The following is a 19,691-nucleotide window of genomic DNA, read 5'->3' as shown; positions in this document are numbered from 1 at the left end:
GGATACAAGAGAGTCTTTACCAAATGGTAATTTACCACAAAGTTTATGAGAGATTTGATACCTCAGGTGGAATGGTTAGATGAGCTGACGTGTGGATCATAGTCATATGAAAACCACTCACAAGAACCTAAAATTGGCCTTTATTTCTGAACGTTTCAGGGCTGCTGTAAATGATTTTACAGAGCTTGTTTTTTATTGGCCATCAGACAGAAGACAATCTCAGATGGCTGAGAAGAATAAATCCTGATCCTCACTTAACCCTTGAGTGTCATCGCTTGCCGCTTATCCTCTGGAACATACCTGGTTTCATTGCATCCCACTGTGACTGGCAGATGAACCAGAGAAGAGAAAAGGAAGCTGACACCATGTTTGGGACATGGTTTTATTCTGCTTGAAATCCGATGCAATGCATATGTTTATAATATCAGCGATAATAATTATTAAATATAGCAAAATACCTCCAAACTTGGCTCAGAGCATAATTGTACTTCTAATGCGAAGGGGGGTGGGGATCTGAAGTTTTGACAGCATGCCACTTCCTCCTCCCCCAGCTTTTAACAGAAGCAGCCTCCAGTGAAATAATCCAAGCTGTGTTCAAGAAGTTGGCAAATGGGCCCAATTAAATGTGGTTTTAGTGTATTCTGGCATTTGCATATCTAGTGTGCCAAGATGTAACGTTAAAAAAAAAATCCTGCTTTTGTCCAGACACAGTGAAACAGATAATACTGCATTTTCAAAAACTGAAATTGAGTTCTGTTACCCCATTCTCAGTTGGCAAGGTGCGACTAAATGGCATATTTTCCCATACGTTCCTTGTGAATTGATAAGAGATGATGATGTACCAACACCAATCCTTATTTTCCAGTTCCTCTTTTCAGGAAATTATTTTTTCTCTTTCTAAAGATTTTTTTAAAAAAACTTATATTTTGATCCAATCTTAACTGAATAGGTTAGGCTATGCTAGTCTAAATATCATTTGTTCAGAACTGTTTGCCCGTGCAAGACTTCTAGCTGCCTAGAAGTCTTGCTCGGGGGGGGGGGTGCATTTTCTTCTCGATATCTACATATAATCTTTGCAAAGCACACTATGGTCAGCAAAGGTACAAATGGGAGATCGTTCACTTAGTTTAAACAGTACCCAGTTAAATGTGGTCTTCCTATCTTGCTTACCTCCATTAGAAGCCTAGGGCAAGAGAAACCAAATAATTTCATATTTTAAAATAAATGCAAAAGATCCAAGCATTTCCACAGACCGAGACACCCATCTCTGCGTGTGTAATAATTTTAAATGAATCCAGGATCTCACCGCACAGAATCCTCAACTCTTTTATTAAATTAGCCATGTATGAGTGGGACCAGCCTCCCAGCAAAACTCCCCAACTCCTATCTGTGCGGTGGAGCAGTTAATTTCTTTTGGACTCAGCCTATGGCACCAAGCTGCTTTTCTCCCTGTTTAAGAATGAAATCTTCACCCAAACAAACAATTAAATAATCAACAACTAAGAATATTTAACCAAAAATAAACGCAGGGAAACTATCAAGATCCTAAAAGCTACAAATTAACTTCATCCAGACACAAAAGGAGGTTGAGTCACCCACTAAGCAAATGAGAAATGAAATGCATTGTGGTTTTGATGTTTTCTTGAAGTTAGCTATGGCACAGGGATTGAACAAACATGCAGATGCCCTTAAAAGCCAGAGCCCAAAGTTCTCATGGATGATCAGTTAAATTCAGTGTAATTTCTAACAAATAAAATGATGTAGATAACAAAGACCATCTTTAAATGCTGTCATAAGTGACACTAAGAACCCCTTTTATTCTGAAATGCATCACTTATGAGTGCAGACAGTGGAAGAGAGCTGTTCCAAAATGAAATACTCATTTCAGTTCATGTACTGTTAACAAACAGAAAATCCACATGCACAAAAATTAAGCATCACTTGTGGGAAATGGGCTGCAGCGCAAGCCACTCAAGTTAATGACCTTTGACTTTGATGGAACTACAGCATGAACATAAATGACTGCTGATTTTTATGTATTAACGTTAAGAGAGGAAAGGGGAAGATAAATGCTGCAAGGGGTGAAATACTGCACTACGCACACTGGGTGGCAGCTGGCAGGTGCTTTACTGGGACAATTCTGATAAATATTGTCAACTTGCTTCTCAGTTAACCAGGTCAATAAATGGAGTGCTTCAGTGGTGAGAGGACCTTGTTCAGATCATATCTTTTTAGTCAAATCTTTTTGTGTGTGTTTGTCCTAATGGGCCACCTAGTAAGAAAGGAACTGGAGATTTTGGGGGCGGAGTCTGTGGAGGGCAGGGTTTGGAGAGGGGCAGGACTTCAATGCAATAGAGTCCAATTGCCAAAGCGGCCATTTTCTCCAGGTGAACTGGTCTCTATTGGCTGTAACAGCAGTTGTAATAGCAGGAGATCTCCAGCCACCACGTGTAGGTTGGCAACCCTAAATATGAGGCCAAACTACTCTGCCATTGAGGCCAAGTTATGAATACTATTTGCAGTGATCTCCACATGACAAGAGGAGCGTGTAGACTGACTGCAACTTTGATACAGGAAGAAACGTGACATCCTGCCATAGTAGGGTTGCCAGGTCCCTCTTCACCACTGGCAGGAGGTTTTTGGGGTGGCGCCTGAGGAGGGAGGGGTTTGGAGAGGGGAGGGACTTCAATGCCATAGAATCCAATGGCCGAACTGGCCATTTTCTCCAGGTGAACTGATCTCCATAGGCTGGAGATCAGTTGTAATAGCAGGAGATCTTCTGTTAGTACCTGGAGGTTGGCAGCCCTATGCTACAGTGATTCAGAAGGAATTACTCGCTGTTTGATCACCAGACACAAGAGGTCTTTCCTGACACTTATTTTGAAGAGTCACATTTCAACTGTCCTTCACTTGCAAGAACACAGACAGAGACATTTTTCCCCCTCTACAAGGCCCATACACAGAACTGCCACCATAGAAAAGGACAGGCCTTCCTACTTCTCATGCTATTAAAATTCAGAGGGCTTGTGACGTTCAACAACATTTAAAGACCTTGTTTTGGATGAATATAAGATTTTAAAAGCAGTGAATTTTAGGAGCATTTATCATGTTTTTGAAATAGTTCATGTTAGCCAGACAGACACTCCTTTGAGTAACCAAAGCAATTTGTGCCTTTGGCAAACATCCAGCTTGTAGGGCTGCTCATTTATAGTAACCATTCAGTATCTAGAACTAGTAACCTGGCTAGAAATATGGGTGGTCCTGAGGAATAATCACATATGGCCTGAAACACAGAAAAGGGGTTGCTTTCTCTTGCACTTCTGAACTGGAACATAGCATGATCATTTAGTTTGTAGAAACACTTGCATGCTATGTGCTCATGAGATCCAATTGACCTAAATAATTGTATAAGAAACCTTTAAAAAGCAGACTATCAGTGCAATCCTAAGGAGAGTTACTCCAGCCTAGACTAGAGTAACACTGCATAGGATTGCACCTTATGTACACTATACACCCACAGAAACTTAATTATATAATTGTCATATACCTGAACTACTCAGGTCTCTAATCTGGCTGAATTCCAACTCTGTGCTTATGCATATGAAAGATCAAAGGCTACTTGTTCCATTTATTCTCATTGTTTACTTTCAAATGCTACAACACAACGCTGCGGGAAAGGGAAATGGCAGGTGAGGCACTCCTTGCCCACTACTTCTGGTTTTCCTCACTAGAAGTAGCTTTTCTAAAAAGGGCCAGTGTGCTATTTGTGTGTGTGTGGGGGGGCGGGGCCGGGTTCCCGCCATCAAGTCACACAGGACTTATGGCAACCTCTGGAGGGGTTTTCAAGGCAAGAGACATTCAGATGTGGTTTGCCATCGCTTGCCTCCATGTCACAACCCTGCTATTCCTTGAAGGTCTCTCATCCAAATACTTGCCAGGGTCAAACCTGCTTAGCTTCTGAGCTCTGATGAGATCAGGCTACCTGGGCTACCCAGATCAGGGTCAGAGTGCTATAGTTACACACATTTTGGACTTAGCAGGGTTGTTACAGCCCAGGCATGACCTCTCTCAACGATAGCTCTGTCACCATGTAACCAACTCCAAGAGGAGGCCAAAGTCTGTCTGCTTACTAGAACATAGGCGGCAGTACAAGACAGAATGTTTCAAATGGGCACATGCTAATGAGGGGCTTTACTTGGTAAAATCTTCTAGTTTTTGAGTCCTTGGGCAAGAAAGATAAAAAACAATCCATTTTTATGAAACTGCAAACCACCTGGAGTCTTGGAAGGGAAAAAGTGCAGTACATAAACTATAAATCAATAAATCTTATACTATTGAGTTTCTACCCTGCTCTGGATAGTCCTTGCTAGCCTGATCTCATTAGAATTCTGAAGCTACGCAGGGTCAGCCCTGGTTAGCATTTGGATGGGAGACCACCAAGGAATACCAGGGTCATGTTGCAGGACATTTTTTGCCATGAAAACCCCACAGGGTCACCATAAGTCACCTGTGACTTGACGGCAAAAAGCAAAATTGTTTGAGTCTTTACCAGCTCCAGGTCTTGATGCCTAAGCATCAGTTTAAAAAAAAAAAAAAAGTTGAAGCTACCCCTTTCCTATTTTAAACCTTAATTTGTCTGTTTCCACTCTCTGCAAGATAAATAAAATAATACATGAACATAAAATTGGATATCCTTGCCTCTGAATAAATGACTCAGACTCAGGTTTTTATAGAAATTGAAGAAAGGATATTCTCCACAATTCGATGGACCTACATTACCTTTTTTTCCTGATAAATGATGAAAAAAACCTGCTTTGCGTTCAGATGAATTAGTCATGTTTCTTCCACAAGTTGGTTACATAACTGCAAGATATTTCAAAACAATGGCACTGCAATCCTATGCAGTTACTTTACACTAAGCCCATTTCCATCATACAAAAGTAGATATTTAAGAAATATATGAGAGCCTATAAAAAATCCCCAACTCCAAAAATAAAGCCTTGGTTAAAATTAATTGCTTTGAAATTTGTTTATAAAGGTTACATCAGCTGCTACAAGAAAGGACATTAGGATCCAACTAATTTTTCTACTGGTGAAAAAGGGAGGAAGGGGTCCTCTTTGTCCACCAAAAGGGTTATATTATATTTAAGATTGCTTAGACGAAAGCCATGTGGAACGGGGGCTTTAATAAGGAGGGGAATTTGCTGAGAGCAAGCAAAAAAAGCTGCCTGGATCCAACTCATTAACTATTTTAAAGCATACTTTGTAGCTGTAAGCAATCACTTACTACATTGCTGCTGCACCCTCGCTGGGGTGGTGGTAGTGTGTGTTGGAACACTCCAGACACCAGGAAATTAATCCATTTGGAAATGTCATTCATTTTGTCAGGGGGGAAAACGGAGTAGTTTCTTTTCCCTGTAGTGACTTCTAAGCTAAGTATGCTGTTCTTAAAATGGTTGCATACTTATTAGGGTATTGAACACACCCTTAATTAGACAAAACAAAACAAGAGTCTAGTGGCACCTTAAAGACTAACAAAATGTATTTTTCTCTTCAGCATCAACAGAAAGAACATTAGCTATTTTTTATAGGTAACAGCGTAATGCAAACCCCCAAAATACGGGTATGGTTATATAGCAAGTTTATTCAGAACATGAAGATATCTGTATTTCTTCCTGGTTTGAAGACGCCTCTGTTCTTAAAAGTTCTATTTAAACTTCTGTTGCAAAAGCCATTTTAAAAATCTAAACTTCTGTAGATTTCTTTAAACATGTACATGTGTGTTCTAATAATCCTGAATTTAAGAGTGACAGGATACGTTGTATCAATGAAACCAATTTTTAAAAAAATATAATGATTATAAGCACTGGTCATCTCTCCTATTAAAGTCCCATTAGCGGGAGGTGAATGAGTTCACTTTCCATGCTCCTGCAAGTTCCTATTCACCAGTGGAGACTGCACGGAAAAAATTTCTTAGATTGTGCCCCTCACCTACATATACTATGGTAATGTACCAGAACTATACCTCTAACCCGTACTTCAAGTAACCTTATTTAGGTCTAAATTTTCCATAAAGGCAATCTCCAAGCACAAGAAGAAGAATTTAAGCAACTTTTAAAAAACAGCAGTTCCATTTCGTGATTAGAGATCAATGATTTATGTATAGGAAACATTATGGTGTTAAACATGTTTAATATTGATTATTTATTGTATTTAGGAAAGTTCAAGGACACATTTTGAAATCTAGATGAGAGACTGAGATCTCAAACTCCCAAAATTCTTTGCTTTCTTTTCTATTTAGTTTTCCAATTTTTAGGTTACAGTTACCACTGTAATATTGCAATACTGCCTGTTAATTCATGTGGGGACAGATTCCCTGAAGTCATGATATATGTGTAATTTACTCAGTATAAATTGCTTTACTAATTTAAGAATGGATTCCTTACAGTAGCCTGTAAAGATTAAAGATGCCCTGTGTAAATCCATATTTTGGTATTTGTCATACGTATGAAAAAAAACCTTCTTACAGAGCAGATTAACTCCAGAAACAATGGGAACGTCAAAGCAGCCACTACAGGAATTCACAGCAATCTGCCTGCCGCATGAAGGCATTTCTGAAATCTTATAAATATTATGTGGTGTTAACGAGCATCTCATCTACAAAGTTTATGCTTGAGTCTCTTCCCACCCCACCAGTATAACAGTGTGCAGTTTAGATTTGAAAAGTCTGGAAACAGAATTTCTTTTTAATAATACTTTGTTTGGCAAAACACCAGGCCCAATTTTTATGCCATCCCAAGAAATTATGAAGTATTTAAGAACCTCCAAATTGAAATTTAACCCAACGTAAAAGTGAAGCAGGACAGAACAGAGGCATCGCGAGTTTATTGGATGTTCACTACACTCGCTTTGGAGACAATTTACAAATATAAGTGGCATTTTAACAGATGACAGATAAGAGGATCCATTGTAAACCATAAAAGCAAAATGGATACTATACAATTAGAATTAATCTATATAGAATGAAAATACCATTTTACTCATTGAAAACCTGAAGTAGAAGAGCTCCAAGAGTGGCTGAAGTAAAAAAAAAATCCCCTAATTTTACTGCATCTATTAGCACTGAAGCATCTCTACTGAACGAATAAGCCTCAACTTTTTGTCTTATTAGAAATTAAAAGCAAAGCCTAAAGTTTTATTGACGTACCACTCAACAAAGAGAGCACTTTTAGTACTGGAAATCTTAACAAAGTGAAAAACAGTACTTTTTTTCAAATCTGGATAAAAATGTCTTAGAAACATAATCTGTCATCACTAAGACCATCTAACAGATTTCGTTGGGGGTTTTTCACAGTGGAAGGAGTTTCTAACTCCAGACTTTTAACATGCAGTTTTCTTTTTTGAATGGCAGCTGTAGTGTAGTGAAAGAAGTCCTTTCAACCTTTTACTTTAGGATCTTAGAAGCAGATTTGTTTTGTAAGAGTAAAATTGTAACTTCAGTGTTCTAAACGATCCAAACGCTAGTATTTGATATAAAATATCTCATGGCTAAAAAAGGCAAAATTCATAATATAGCTGTAACTCCGTTTCCTTTTTATAATCTTAAAAAATACTAACCCACCATTTTTACTTTTTCAATAAATAAGCATTTTGATAGCAATTTTGTGAACATTTTAAATGTAAACCAGTAACTGTAACTGTAATAAAACTCTACATTGATCGGGCTAGAGCTAGCCTGTTTCAGTACTGAAAAATGTGGTTCAACATTGATAGATGGGTTCATTTTAAAATTTTCATTTGAAACAGTTTTTAAATTTGTTCAGCTTAAATTTTAAGTAGACCCATATTGTTTAGGAAAAATCTGCTATCTTCTGAATGCTGGCAATGTTGTACAATGAAATAGCATTTAAAGCATACCTGAAAATACGTTCCAAATAGAATTATGTACCAAAATTTATACCCCTCCCTCAAAAAACAGTTAATAACTAGGTTTGAGGATGCCGAAAAGTCTCAAAACACCCATAATCATATTATAAAACTCATAACTTTGGTTAAGGAGTATTTGAAAAATAATCACTTTAGCAACAAAGCAAATATTTTAATTCAGCAGGAAAAGTGAACCTCAGCATACTTCCTGAACAGGTGAACAAATGCAGCTGCTAGAATGAGCAAACAGCAAAACAAATAGAATGCTTTATTTTCAACTGTGCAATTATATACTTCTCAAAATGAAATTCTTGCATAATTGTTTAGCAGGGTTATAAAATCTGTTCTTGGCCTCCCCGCCCCCCGCATCTACATGTATAACTGTTTAACGACCAAGCCTAATTCTTGTATGCAACTTGCAACAAGTGCAATACAAAATATGGCATGTGCACCTGTTCACACCCACAGAGGTGAGCGAGCTAATTTTTTCCTACATTAAAAATATTACACACTTTAACAATTACTAGCATTGCTCTTGTTGTTTTTAAAGTGCATGATTCATGCAAGAATGAAACTTCATCTTTTATTAGCGATGTTAATAATCTTCCACATTCTTAAGACCAAGACTGGTTTCAAAGGTAATAGCCTAGTATAGTCTAACTTTTCAGGATTTGAATGTTGTAAGGTTCACTGCCATTGTCAATTGGTAGTAAAAAAAAACTTGTCCAGCTGACCTTCAATCCCAAAGATGAGAAACATGGTTCCTGTGCGCATTCAGGTGTTTTACTATTTCCACACTCTACAAATGTTTTGTTAGAGAAGATTAAAGTTGTTATAACCTACAAGGTCACAAGAGTTTAAGACGTAAGGTGCCAGCATATATTCATGGGGAAAAACCTTTTTATATGAAAACAAGCTCTTAGAAATGTAACAGGTACAAACCCACACTCTTCCCCTGCCCATTAAATAAAACACTGCAGAACTTGGTATATGTTTAAATTGAAGCCTCTTACAGACTTTAAGAACACTGGTTGGAGGAAGAGCTAGAATAATTAAGCAAAGCAATATTTCTAAATTCATGCTCACTAGTGAACCCAGTTCCTTCAGAGATTCTTACTTCTCTAAGTCCCTCACTCCTCCATCATTTTACTTTAAATGTCATTTGGAAAGTTTTTCATTCCAAAGAAATAAGGCTTTTAAAAGGTTTATTATGCATTGTGTTTTAGAACAATAACTTCTGTTTTATTTGGCATGAGCAATAATAAAATTCACAGCAATGGAGTATTCAGAATATACCAGCTCTGGCATAGTTGAAATAAAACTTAAGAAATGGTTATGCTTCTAAAAATTCAGCTCTCTCCACATATATTGAGGATACTAAGCCCTTTATTTGAAATATGATACTCAGCAATGAAATGCACTTGGCTTTATAGAAATTGCACTGGTCCGAATGGCAATGAAGCTTCTCTTCAGGTGTTATTTTATGAGCACCTTAGCCCAAGCTCCTAAAGTAGTTTGATGTTGATCAAGATTACACCTCCAGCTCAGCACGTAATAAAGAGTATATTTTGGACTATGTCGTCTGTAAAGTAACTGTCTATTTCAAAGGTGTCCCCAGGCATTTTTTAGAGCAACCTGTTCGGACAGGGTGAGACAAATGCACCAGTTTGACACCCCATAATGAAGAGTGGCTTGGGTTATTTCTGATAACCACAATTCTACTTCAGTGGGTGTTGGTGCATATCTAACCATTTTTCCAAATTAAGCAAACACCTCAATAAATTTTCTGTTTAAAATGAATCAGCTTTGACAAATCTGTTCAGAGCATTAGCCTTCATATAGCTTTGAACAGTGTTCTGAACTTTGGGAATATCATAGCAACTTTTTTCACTGCAGAGTAACAGAAAGCTACGCACCAAATCTTTTGGACAGTAAACCCATTCCATAGTCAACAAGATTACTCTGGACAAAAACAGAACATATGCATATTATCTAAAATATTCTTTTAGCGGTTAAAAAGGGGAGAAGACAACTAATTGAGTTCAGTATGTATAATTTATTGCAGTTAGCACACAGTTTAAAAATTCACCAACACACCAATAGTACAAAACTAAACAGCATTATAAGTTATTCCCCCTCCCTCTCAGGAAAATAAAACATACTATGATTGTCAAAGCTAGATGTCAGTCTAATCTTTAGAACCAAAGAATAATGTGAAACTAAAGGGCAAAAAGAAAAAAAAAACCAAAACAATCACTCACAACCACACAAAAAAATCCAAAAGTAGTCCATTTTTCTCAGACATTGATTGTCTTTTCTAAATTAATAAAAAGAATGATTTAAAAACCTATAAACTATTCAAGTAACTAAAATAATGCTCCAAGGCCATTTCACAGCTTTTTTTTTGTTTTAAATGCCATTACAGCCAAATTAACATACATTTGACCAAAATATTTCCAAAACAGTCCAGCAATACACAATGGAGTTTTCCATTCAGTTTCTTAAGCACAAAAATAGGCTATGTTTACAGTAGTTAAGGCGATCAAATTTGAAACAAAAGCGGAAGGGGAAAAAAAAACAATTTTCCATGCTACTCCCATAGACCTTATTTGTAAGTGCAAGACAGGAAAACAAACACTGTGCAAAATGCTTTTTGCCCTGTGTGTTCATCATTAAAACCACACATCAGGCTGCAGTCTTTGCTACTTGGATACACAGGTCGCAACCATCCCCCAACTTTCCTCCCACTGTTCCCGCACTCCACCCCATTCCACCCCATGTCAATCAAGGTTTTCCAGTCCTTTCAGCCTGGGGCTTTTTCACTCGAAAGAATCTTTTCAAGGGGTGAAAAAAAATGAATGACCTATTGTTAATTTGTGCAGCAGGAATTCTAAAAATGCTCATATGGGTAATGTATGCACCTAAAGTTGGAGTTGGCATGGGTTTTGTGCAATCAGATTTTTTTTTGATAAATGTACACTGCACATGCAAATCTCTAAGCCTGTTTGTAAACATTACTATCTTTCTTTACATAGCTAAATCAACATATAGCTTTTTGTTCAACTTAAAAGACAGTGGGCAATTAACTTAAATTATATAAAATAAAAGACAGTGCATTTATGTTCTTCATAACACCAATTTTTCCAGTGGTGTTTTTTTCCTACAAAAATTAAATAAGTTTTAAAACTCACTCATTGAAGTTATACAATGCAAACAAAGACAAAAATATACTGAAACGCATGCATTTCCATAGCGTTAATATTTACTTTTCAAGACTCAACTGAGAGCGTTAACACAACTTGTCAATTTCCTTGACACCCCCTAACCCATTTAATCAATTACAGTATACAACAGTAATTCACATTTTTAAATGCACAGTTTGCAACTGCTGAAGCTGCAACTTCCTTTTTCATCCCAAGCACACCTTCACACAGTCCAGCAATTCCAGTGTATTTTTGAAAATCTGTGGGTTTTTTTAAAAATTGGGAACTGTTGCAATACACAAGTTAGAATAATAGCTGCTTATTTAAAAATAGATATTCCAGCATTTCAGAAATTTACCATTTGGGTCTAAAAGCATTCAGGTTTCCCACAGTTAGAAAAGATGCATGCAGTTTTAAAAATGTAAACAATTTGGTAACACACTGGAGACCTGTCCTTTTAAAATTGAATTTGAAATGACGCAGTAAGGTTAAACAGAACCTAATAATCACACTTGTTCATTTGTAGTTTTGTTTAAAAGAAGTACTTACTTGATGGAGAAACAAGGGGAAATTTTTGACTTATTAGTCTCATTTCTATAGTTCATACCACTAGAGCACTAAAGTAGTGAAATGTTCATGCCGCCTTAAAGTGCAAAAAACAAGCTAATGGCCAAACTTTCAGCTCAAGGAAACAAGACTGCTTTTAGACTGTACCACAACTATATAGATTTATATATATATATATATAATATATATAAAAATTCTATTTCCAAAGTTCTTGCGAGCTATCTTCTAATGTCCAGTCTCTGACAGTAGGTAAGCTCAGTGCTTCACTTTTGACAGACAATGAGTTCACCAACTCACAGTGAAACTTCCGAATGTGTCTGTAAAGGTCTCCAGACTGTGTGAACCTGCGCTCACACCACTTACAAGCATGCGGCTTCTCCCGCGTGTGAACTACAGCATGGCGGCTCAGATTGTGGGAGTACTGGAAGCTCTTTCCACACTGGGTGCAAGTGTAGGGTTTTTCACCTGAATGAGTCCTCTCGTGACGCTTCAAAGTGTACATGCAAGAAAAAGTCTTACCACACAAGGAGCAGGTCGGGACATTGACATCAGTGGCAGGCTTGCTGCGGATCCCGTCCTGCTCTCGAAAGTGCGTACTTAAGTGAATCTGCAGAATGTGGGGACTAGGAAAAACTTTGTTGCAGAGGGGACACATAAAAATTTGGCCTGCAGGGTTAAGTATGTTTGAGACATAGGGGAGCAGACTGCTGTCCATATTCCCTTCCACCTGAACTCTTTCATTCTCTGGAGTTATCATTTCATCATCGCTTGCTTTGTCCTCCCTATCTAGCTCCCTCAAAACAGAATCTTCCCTCATAGGAGCCAAATGGGCTGGCTCATACGGTACCCTGTTATTAGTGCTCACACTTTCTTTCACAGTGCTATGTTCCATGTCATAGTCATTAGTGCCAACGTCACTCTCATCACAGGAAGCCTCTTTCTCCACCTTCACCTGCACCAGGTTGTTTCTAATCATGTCCTGCGAAGAGAAATAAGAACTGTTCAAATTCTCAACTCCAGAAAGGCTGGACTTGACAGACAAGTCCAGGACACAGTCAACATCTGCTGAATCCCTCATGGAGGTGACAGACCTCTGGGACAAAGACTCTGTTGAGCTACAGGGGCTGGCTACTGTTTTTCCAGCTGCTGTTGTGTGTGTCTCTGCCTCTCCGCCGCTCTGGGGAATGCCTGCTGAGTCCGAGGGCAATCTCATCCACATGTTCCCGGGCTCAGATGCCAAGTCCCTTTTGCTAGGCAGGATGCTCAATTTTTCGTCTTCCCCTTCATCTTCATCACTGGGTATATCTCCTGCCATGTGGCTACTGCCATCAGAGAGGCTCTCCACTTTGTCGGAACAACTGGAGGCATCTTCTTCCTTTTTTGTACTGTCTGCCTCTGTGGTGGCTTTTTCTTTTAGCTTCTTTTTGCAAACTTTGACAATGTCATACATGTGGAGATAACTGGCAGCTGCTAGCACATCTTCAATGGGTAAGTCTTTGAACTGGAGTTTCCCTTCATACATGAATTCAAGCAGGAGAGCGAAGGCTGGGGCTGTAACAATGTCGCTGTTCAGATGAACAATGTCTCTTTTGTCCAGCTGGTCCTTGTAAAATAGGTGGAAATACATGCTGCATGAAGCCAGTACAGCTCTATGTGCTCGGAATTGGGCATCTCCTACCAGAACGGTGCAGTCACAAAGAAAACCCTGATGTCTCTGCTCGCTCAGACACTGTAGCAAATGCCTACTATGGTCAGGAAACTCCATGCTGTCTTCATAACCTAGAAGCAAAAAAGATTTAATTAAAACACCAACAGAAATCATAGCATTAAGCGAACACATTTTTTTACACTTAATGCTTTAACAATTTCTAACTACACAGGAACAGTTATTTAAAAACCACAAGATGATACATAAACGATATTAGTAGCATGCAACAAATGATGTGGGTAAATTAGCAAACTTTTCATAGCTTCTTTCTGTTTAATTATTTTCTCACCCAAAGTTCCACAGTTATACTAGCAAGCAGTTCTTTCAACAGTCCATAAGTAAATTGTGAAAGAAATAAAGTAGTCACAAAATTTAATGTTGTAACAGATGCTTCTATACGAAAGCAAAAGCAACTCCTTAGAACGTAACATTCACAGGGAAAAAATCATCCATCAAAATGCCTTCTAAAATACTTGGAGGAAATGAATTATGGCCTTTTAATTTTTCTTTGACAAAATAATTCTGATTAACATACAAAAGCTTCAAAAGAATACACTAAAATTTGAACGTGACAGTTTCACAGAAGATGTTGTCCCCCAGCTGAGAATTCTAACTACAATAACCAGTAGTATGTGTCTGCTGGTATGTAGTAATGATAAAAAGCATTCAAGCAAGATTTAATACTTTTTATTTTCCGGATACTACTGTTATGATGGTATGTGTAACCTTTCTCTTTTGAAGGGAAGGATTTAAAAAAGGCACATTAAAAGTTTCTACTTCGATCTTAACTATTTCCCTCATTTCCGTGGTACACAATCAAAGCTGTTCTAGAGCAGTTGCATCTTAGGAAAGGAAGAGAAAGAATCCTGTCCCAAGTATATTCTATAAAATACTACTGCTAGAATAAAGCAAGAAGATTTACAATACAATCACTCTAAGTGCCCCACAGGCAACATCAATCCTAATCCTTAAGAGGGCTAAAAATAAAGATTGGAGGGCAGCTCACAAGGTAGCTGTGATCAAATTAGGAGGCTGAAAGGACAGAGAGGGACGAAGAAGGAAGCTTATAAACATCTGATCCAGCTGACTGTGGCCATATGGCAGCTGCTGCCCAGATAAAGAGATTAAGAATAGAGGAGTGCGATTACAGCTGTCTGGCCAATTCAGGCAGCTCAAATCTACAAGTTCTAAATTAGTCGTGAATACAAAAACCTCCCCTCAAACAATTATTGTTGTACTGAAATAAACTTCAATATACATCTGAGAAAGCGGGAACGGGGAGGAGAACACAAGTTATTCTCAGGGTGGAATTGGGGGTCTAAAGTTTAACACACAAACAATATCTGTTTTTCAAAAACAGGGTTTTCATAGTTCTCAGTGGCTGATTCTTTAAGTAGAAATCACTATGCAAAAGACATCAGTATAAACTTTAGCTTCTATCTTGCATCTCTTAAACACCTTATTTTTATTTATTTCACATTAGGAAGCAGTGCTATTAGAACATACATATCAACTGTATTGCCACAATTACACCCCCCCCCCACACACACACACACACTATGAATTGCTGTTTTGGTGCTTGAGAATAATCGAGGGCTATATAATTTAAAGAGTTTCTCACAGAACTGCTTAAGAAGAGACAACCCAAGCCAATACAAATGCTAAGCCTCAACTACCATAAGAACTCTCTCATCGCTTCTACAATGAATTGCACTTATTCTATCCAAACCTCGTTAAACGACTAATGAGATTTTTATTCTCAAATTAAATAAACACACACCAAAAGAAAAACCACACTGTAGCCTGCCTACTGCTATTCCTACCTTTAGTACACATAAACCTGATTAAGTCCTTTTGTCCGAGTCTTGCTGGCTCCAGGTCTGTTGGTTCAGTGGGAAAAAAAGCAGACTAAGAGAGAGAGAGACAGATGCAAAGTGGAGATGATGTTAGAGAGGAATGAGATACCTTCCCTACACACAGATCTGCACACACACTAACTCCCTGTCTGTGTGTTAGAATAAAAGGCTGAGGGATGGCAGGCTGTCAGCTGCTCTGACATCATGTTCAGATGGAAATGCTACCTCCAGCTGTGCTCCTTTTAATGCCATATGCTACTCCTCTACACTCCTGCCACCAGCTTTTTCTTAGGATAACTTTTCTTGTCTGTTAGTATAAACAAAATACTTCAAAGTCTCTTTTTTCAAAACTTTCTAACAGAGAAAAGTAAAAAAAACAACAAACCCTTAAACATATGGGGCTCTACTGCATATACAGTATAGCATCCCTTCTGTCATAACTTTACCGAGTTTTTTATATATTGAGAACTTACTCAAGCCACACTAATTCATCTTTATTCAGCTCAGAGGTTAGATACAAGTAACCTTTTTTAAACTAGCAGGTTTAACTAATGCAGAGTTTACCACTTCTACAGATTTAGAGATTATTTTTAACTGTTACAGATATTAACAAAATCACACTTTCCACAAGCATTTTGCTTATGCTAAAAACACAACCACCAACAACGTACTGCTTAGCAATTTGTAAGCAGTAATTAAGTTTAGCTCTTTTGAACAATCTAAAAAGTTGGTAGTGCCAACTTAAATTGTACTGTAGGTTTTGGACTTGCATGTTCTTTCCAGGATAAGGAATTTTAAAAGTACTCATCTTTCTCATATGACTTCCCTTCCTTGCAATTTGATAATGTTGGTCAAATATGAGCTGCTCATATACAAACTGATATTTTTTGTTGCACGAAGCCTTAATGACACCAGGTTTGTTGTTATTAATTTCAGAGGCAACAGTACTAATTGCAGTTATTAATTTCAGAGGCAATTTATATTAGCACTAAGTTATTATTGCTTTTACTGGCGAGGCTTATAAAAAACCTGTTTCTGAAAGGACGATGGAAGAATGTTATGGCCTCCTTTTCTCTGACAGGGAAGAATCTTGAGTAATGAATGGGGTTACATGCTAAAATGAAATGAAGTGCTAAGACAACAGAATGAGATTTTCTTATTTGATCAATTAGCTCGATGCTTAACAAATCAACCAACTTCTCAATGGTGTCTACTCATGTCTATACACCCCTGCTTTACTCCACTGTCTACCAACCCTGTCTACCGTCTCCAACTCTGTGGCCACCATTCTAAAGGGATACACTTTGTAAAAACTGAGTGAACAGCAGATCCATACATCATGGCAGATTAACACATTTTCCCTTTCGTTCGTCTTGAAGACACCAAATTGAAGATTAAGCCAACTAGAACTTAATCCACCTCTCTGACATTTTGTAAAGTGTGCACAGATCACGGCAAGTCAAACGCACGGAAAGGGGGGGTGGCGGTGACAGAAGAACAGCCAGGAAAGAAGGAAGCAGCCGAATGCAGACACAGACCACATCCCAGCAGCCAAAGCAACAACAAAAGGAAAGTAACTAGAAGAGTTGAACGCACGAGCCCAGCTGGGAAGGGAGCTAGCTCTCTCTTGACCCTTCTGGTTTCTTACCCCCTTGCCTCCACAGCTGCATGGCTCCTCACATCCCCTCCCTGCGACCTTCTGAGCCGCAAAGTAAAACACACGCCCGGCCCTACCCCACACAAAGGATTCCCCTCCCTGTTCCCCCATCTGCTCCTGAGCTCAGCCTAGCCCCCCCCTTGCAAAACTCCTCTTTCCCCTCCAGTGCATGTGTGTGTGTGTTAAGTGCCGTCAAGTCGCTTCCGACTCATGGCGACCCTATGAATGAAAGTCCTCCAAAGTGTCCTGTCTTTGACAGCCTTGCTCAGATCTTGCAAACTGAAGGCCGTGGCTTCCTTTATTGAGTCCATCCATCTCTTGTTGGGTCTTCCTCTTTTCCAGTGCATGGGAGACCCGCAAACTCAGAAGCTGAGCCTTTCCCATGTTCACAGCAAGCAACCCGCTCTGTGCTTTCCCCCTCTTGTTCTGCACCCCCTTCTCCAGAAGGACCCCCCTGCTCTCCCCCACCCCCTTGGACCAGGCTTGCTCTCCCCCCTGCCCCACTGAGCCCCCGCCCCCCATCTCCTTGCCCTGGCACACTTGCACCCCCTCCAGACTTTGGCTTCTTCCTGGATGGGAGTCAACTTTCAGAAGCAGATGCCAACCCCCCCCCCGCCCGCCTCCGGGCCCACTTCCTCCAACCCCTCCCAGACCTCCCCCTACCTGTGAACCCCCTTCTCCCTGCGGCCCAGCTCCTCACAGCCCACCCTCCCCCCCTTGTCCCAACATCACACCTCCGAGCCACCTTCTGCCCCTCCCCCCCGCATTGGCTTCTCCCCTCGCCCCACAGAAAGCCCCCTAACCGCCCCCCCACTTCCCCCCTCCCCTCAACAACCTGCTGCTCTCTGCCCCTCCGGGCCCAGGCAGCCCCCCCCCGCCCTGCCCCCCCCACCCGAGAGTCCCCTCAGGGGCAGGATGGGGACTCACACTCTGGAGCGGCCCCCAAGTCCTCCCCGCGCCGGCCGGCCGCCCCCCCCTCCGGGGCCCCCGCCCCAGAGGCAGCCAGGGAGGGAGGGAGGGACTGCCCAGAGGGGGAGGGCGGGAGCAAGGCGGCCCCCCCGCACCGCCTCAGCGACCCCCCATGGCGGCCGCCTCAGAGCAGCCCGGGCCAGCAGAGGGGGAGGAGGGGGGCGGGGAGCGCGCGGCGCGGGAGCGCGCGCGGCGGCAGCACAGACGGGCCCGGGCTGCGGCAGCCAGATGTTTCCTCCGCGCCCCGCCCCTTCCCCCCCTCCCCGGCCGGCTCCCCCTGACTGACAGCGCGGCCGGCCCATCGCGCGGCCTCCTCCAATCAGAGGGGGAAGAGGGGAGCCGCGGGGCCCGCCCAATGGCGAGGGGAGGAAGCGAGGGACGCTCGGGGCTCTGGCGAATCACGGGCGGGGAGGGGGCGGGGCTGGCGCGCGGGTTCGGGGGAGGGCGGGTCCCGCGGTCCCGGGCCAGTCCCTCTTTTCCTTGCTGCAGTCTCCTCGACCTCCCGAGGAGAAGCGGAGCCGTTGGTGGGTCTTCTCCCTGGGCGCGGTGCATGGTGGGGATTAACGGCCATGGGCCTGGGGTGGGGGAGGGAAAGCGCCGAGTTGCTGACCGGCGAGGCCTGCCTAACGGTTTGCCTGGGATCGAAGACCTGCCAGTCACCCACTTGGACCTCGCCGCGCAAGCATCTTCGCCAGATGTGCATTCAGTGATTTTTTTTGTCCCTTGCACAAACGGCTACAGGTATCTATCTATCTATCTATCTATCTATCTATCTATCTATCTATCTATCTATCTATCTATCTATCTATCTATCTCATCCTACAGCCAATCTCCACCTCCCCCCCCCCCATCCGATTGCTTCTTGTCATATTCTCTATGGCTGAGCTGAACCACTGCTTTTTCTTACAGTATTGGAAAAGAACCTGGGTGCTCCTGCTCTTCCTGCAATCGTTTTTTCCCCCCTCTCAGTTTGACTTACCCACTTCGTTCAGCTTTCCCCGAGGAAGACTGCAGTCGCACTGGTGCGGTTTTTCCCCCCATGGCAGTGTAGCAGCGGTGAGGTGCAAAACTGCACCTGCTAAATATTGTCCTGCTTAAGAGTTCTTAAAGGGACATAAGCCCTTCGTTCGGAAACGAATGACTAATTTCGCCTTCCGTATCCTACTAAGCCTCTGCTAAGAAATCACAACCAGACCCCAACATACGGGGTTAGTGGAAAGGGCTTCTGTATAAAAAGGCATCGTATTTGTCACGTTAGCAATAACTACAGCTCTCTGGGCTGCCCAAAAAGTGGGTTTAGGACAGCACAATACAAAGGATCAAAGTTTTGCTTCAGGTTACAACTGAGTGCCAGATCCTGAGATAAGATCCCTTGGGGTTTTCGTAGCATAAACATCTGTTGTCACAGTTCCACCTAGGCTTGTTCCTCTTCTCTGTATTGTCTTCTTTTTTTAAAGCACATAACAGAAAAATCTCCTGCCACAGTTACAGTACTCTGTTTTCTAGAAATCCTATGGCATAGTCGAACATTTTGTCCTTTGCTATGGTTGCTTGTTTGTTTACAGAAAGTTCAGCCAAGCCCACAAAACCAAAGGTGTGTGTTTTTCCTTAGCACAGGTAACAGGTGAAGGCTACTTTCAAGCACAGAGACAGGGAGAATAGGACTAGACTATGAAATGTTAGTAAAAATGGAAAACTACTATGGCTTTTGAGCCCCTATAAGCACCAAGTGGGATCAGTCTAAGCCTCAGCAGCTCTACAATTAAATCTGAATATATTTTGCATTGAAAGTTGGAGTGCAAAAC

At 40.9% G+C, this 19,691-nt stretch overlaps 1 protein-coding gene across 2 annotated transcripts; it reads right to left on the bottom strand.

The window, feature by feature from the left end:
* Nucleotides 1-10,695: 10,695 nt before the first annotated feature.
* ZBTB18 (zinc finger and BTB domain containing 18) lies at nt 10,696-16,982 on the bottom strand. Of its 2 annotated transcripts, none has more exons than XM_056852333.1 (2): nt 16,909-16,982; nt 10,696-13,475 (listed from the first exon to the last, which is right to left on the bottom strand). In XM_056852333.1, exons 1-2 carry the CDS (start codon nt 16,928-16,930, stop codon nt 11,893-11,895), a joined length of 1,605 nt encoding a protein of 534 aa, XP_056708311.1. In that variant the 5' UTR covers nt 16,931-16,982; the 3' UTR covers nt 10,696-11,892. The 2 variants fall into 2 exon arrangements, with proteins under 2 accessions (XP_056708311.1, XP_056708312.1); XM_056852334.1 differs by lacking the exon at nt 16,909-16,982 and adding an exon at nt 15,228-15,685.
* Between the last annotated feature and the right edge of the window lie 2,709 nt (nt 16,983-19,691).

Source organism: Euleptes europaea, chromosome 7, assembly GCF_029931775.1.
Source record: "Euleptes europaea isolate rEulEur1 chromosome 7, rEulEur1.hap1, whole genome shotgun sequence".
Lineage (NCBI taxonomy): Eukaryota > Metazoa > Chordata > Lepidosauria > Squamata > Sphaerodactylidae > Euleptes > Euleptes europaea.
The sequence above is the reverse complement of the archived record's forward strand: the minus strand, read 5'-3'. Positions and strand labels throughout refer to the sequence as shown.

Coding starts and splice junctions, on each gene's coding strand:
- ZBTB18 (XM_056852333.1), bottom strand. CDS start 16,930: ATGCAGCTGTGGAGGCAAGGGG. Junction 13,476..16,908: donor GCAGCTGTGGAGGCAAGGGG/GTAAGAAACCAG, acceptor TTTTGCTTCTAG/GTTATGAAGACAGCATGGAG.